This window comes from Condylura cristata, unplaced genomic scaffold (genome assembly GCF_000260355.1).
Source record: "Condylura cristata isolate star-nosed mole 26May11 unplaced genomic scaffold, ConCri1.0 scaffold00026, whole genome shotgun sequence".
Lineage (NCBI taxonomy): Eukaryota > Metazoa > Chordata > Mammalia > Eulipotyphla > Talpidae > Condylura > Condylura cristata.
This window is the reverse complement of record NW_004567127.1, coordinates 244,287-247,412: the sequence shown is the minus strand read 5'-3', so window position 1 is coordinate 247,412 and position 3,126 is coordinate 244,287. Positions and strand designations below refer to the sequence as shown.

The 3,126-nt window shown below is 69.6% G+C and overlaps 1 protein-coding gene across 1 annotated transcript; it reads left to right on the top strand.

Annotated features, from left to right (window-relative positions):
• Window positions 1–371: 371 nt before the first annotated feature.
• HAND1 (heart and neural crest derivatives expressed 1) lies at window positions 372–2,177 on the top strand. Its single transcript, XM_004689540.1, has 2 exons — window positions 372–896; window positions 2,073–2,177. The coding sequence occupies exons 1-2, from the start codon at window positions 372–374 to the stop codon at window positions 2,175–2,177; spliced, it is 630 nt and encodes a 209-aa protein (XP_004689597.1).
• Window positions 2,178–3,126: the final 949 nt, after the last annotated feature.

Below are 3,126 nucleotides of genomic sequence, written 5' to 3'. Positions count from 1 at the left end.
AGGGGAGAGGGCGGGGCTGGCGGCCTCCCGGTCCCCGCAGGCGGCCTCGAGCGAGCGGAGGGGCGCTGACTGAGCTTAAAGTCTGGGACGGCCACCCCCCTTCCCGCTCCAGCCCCCCAGCCATTGGCTCCGGCGGGAGGCTGACATCAAAGCCGCGTCCCTATATAAGCCGGCCCCGCGGGGAGGCCGCAGAAGGGTTAAACGGGTCTCCGCCAGTGCTGCCCCCGACAAGCACCGCAGCCGCCACCTTCCGCCTCGCGGGGCCTCCGAAGCGGCGCCCGGCAGAGGGCCGCCGCCCCCACGGTGGCCGGGAGCCGGGGGCGCATGGGGCGGCGCTGATCGGGCTGGCGGCGCAGGCCGGGCGCTCCACCATGAACCTCGTGGGCAGCTACGCGCACCACCACCACCACCACCACCCGCACCCCGCGCACCCCATGCTCCACGAGCCCTTCCTCTTCGGGCCGGCCCCGCGCTGTCACCAGGAGCGGCCCTACTTCCAGAGCTGGCTGCTCAGCCCCGCCGACGCGGCCCCGGACTTCGCCGCCGGCGGGCCACCCCCCGCCGCCTACGGCCCCGACTCCCGGCCGGGCCAGAGCCCGGGGCGGCTGGAGGCGCTGGGGGGCCGCCTGGGCCGGCGGAAAGGCTCGGGCCCCAAGAAGGAGCGGAGGCGCACGGAGAGCATCAACAGCGCGTTCGCGGAGCTGCGCGAGTGCATCCCCAACGTGCCGGCCGACACCAAGCTCTCCAAGATCAAGACGCTGCGCCTGGCCACCAGCTACATCGCCTACCTGATGGACGTGCTGGCCAAGGACGCGCCGGCCGGCGACCCCGAGGCGTTCAAGGCCGAACTCAAGAAGGCCGACGGCGGCCGCGAGAGCAAGCGGAGAAGAGAGCCGGTGAGTACCGGGCCGGTGCGCTCCAGAACCGGGCGGGCGCGGCGCGCGGGCGGGGCGCGCGGCGGCGCCGGGAAGGCGGCTGCGGGCGAGTGCTGAGGCGGCGGGGAGTTGCGAGGGCCGCAGCGCGGAAGGTGTGCTCCAGGCGGCAGGTACCTCTCGGAGGTCTTCAGTGAGGTGGAGCCTGTTTGCGAGTTGGGAGGACTCCGGGGTGCCGCATCTTAGAGTTTTCAGAGGCAACCCCCGGACCCTTGGAAAGCCCCCACTGGGAGCCCCGGGCTCCAGAGCGACCGTGTCCAGGGTCCAGGCTCTCTCAGAAGCCACGGCCAGAGTGCCCGGGTGTGAATGCAGCACCAGCACCCAGCACTGGCCCCTGGGGGAGGCCAGTCCATTTCCACCCTGGAGCAGATAGGGAAACCCAGGCACCCACCCGAGAATTTGGGGGCTGGGGGGGGCAGGGTGGAAACTGCCTCTTCCACTTCCAGGTCGCAGCTGCCCCTCCAGCTGCGTGCGAACCCCCACCTGGCTCCCTTTCTAGGTCAGGCCCTACAGGCCTTTCGCCCTCCTCTCCAGGGAGGGGACCCTTTCACGCTGGCCAGCTTGTTTTTCTGGCGCGCTCGGTCCTGCGCTCGTGGGAGCCACGCATGGGCCGAGGGGGTCTGTCTGTTCCGCGGGGGGGCCATGGCAAACTAGGGAGAGGTCCGCTGCGGGGTGGGGGGGGGCACCAGCCCTGTGTACGTAGGCCCTGGCGACACGGGGGCAGCAACCGGCCTCCCAGGCCCCTCATCGCCACCAGCCCCAAGCAGTACTAGCTCCACTGGAGAAGGCAGTGGGGCTCCCCATTCTGCGCCCCGGGAGCTCCCGGCCCCCTCCAGGGGACATGGCGCTCAGCTGGGTGGGAGAGCCAGTGGGGCGTGGGGGTCAGGTCCAGAAGAAACCCCCCTTCCCAGCCCTGCGGCCTCCTTGGGGACACGGAGCTGCAAAGCCACACCCAGGTGGGGAGGCCTCGGGCAGAGCCTGACACCCCCAGCCCGCCCCCCCCCCACCGGCAGCTCAGCGGACTGTAGATGTGTGAGTCGTTGCTTGTTCTCAAGGAGAGGCCTCCGACTCCCCAGGCCGCTGGCGGGGCCGGGCCTCACGTCTGACTCTCGCTTCTCTTCCTGTGCGTGTCGCCGGCAGCCGCAGCATGAAGGCTTCCCTCCTGCCCTGGGCCCCGGCGAGAAGAGGATTAAGGGGCGCACCGGCTGGCCGCAGCAAGTCTGGGCGCTGGAGTTAAACCAGTGAGCCCGCGGCCCGCGGGACCGCCGGCTGGCGCGACGGGAGAGGCCGGCCGCGGCGAGGGCAGCTGCCGCCCAGGCACCCTTGGGCCACACGTGCAATGTCCTTTGAGAGTTTTAAGAACATTATGAGAAAGAGAAATATATATATACACCCACGGCTCCCCGCCCGAGGCCGGCGGGCAGGGGCGGGTCCCAGCCGCCTCGGGCACCTTCTCACCCTTGTGGGGCGAAGGCCACTGGCCGGCGCCCGCTACTACCTACCTGGCCGTCTCCGCCCGCGCCCCTCCGCCCTGCGGCCCCTGCGTGTCCAGGGCGGCCTCGCCCTCGGCCGGGCCGGCTGTTCGATTTGATTTGATTGTTTGTTGCTGCACTTCCGACTTAGTTTCCAGGGAAACTCTCCTGCTTCCTTCCTTTGTAACTAAAACTTCCTTCTGTCGGAAGTTGCTCCGTATTTAAACTACCTAGTGAGCAAGCCCCGCGGCTGCCCCACCCTGCTCTACCTCAGCGCCTGGCCCCTCCCGCCCCTCCCAGGCCCCGCATTATCTTGCTCTTGACTAATTAAAAACGTTTTCTGGAACCCGGGGCGCCCGTGTCCGTCTGTCTCGCGGCCCTCCCGCGTCCTGAGCGAAGCCTCCTGCTCCTGCTTCTTTTGATCAGCGCCAAAGCAGGCCGGCGCGCAGGTAAGGGGGCCCCAGGGGCTTAACTGGAACCTGGCACATTCTCCGCGAAGGCAGAGGAGGGGGCAGTGGGGGCCCCCGCAGGGAGGGAAACTGGAAAGCTTACGCTGGGGGGTGTCTCGGCTTCGGTGGCCTGCAGGCTGGTCTGAGGGACGCTCCCTAGGGGTCTGCCTGCGTGCCCTGGGGTTCCAGGGCAGGCCCCGGCCCAGGCCGGCGTCCAGAGGGTGGCAGAGCGGGGTGCAGGGGGCAAGTGTGGAATTCAGGACACACGGGTGG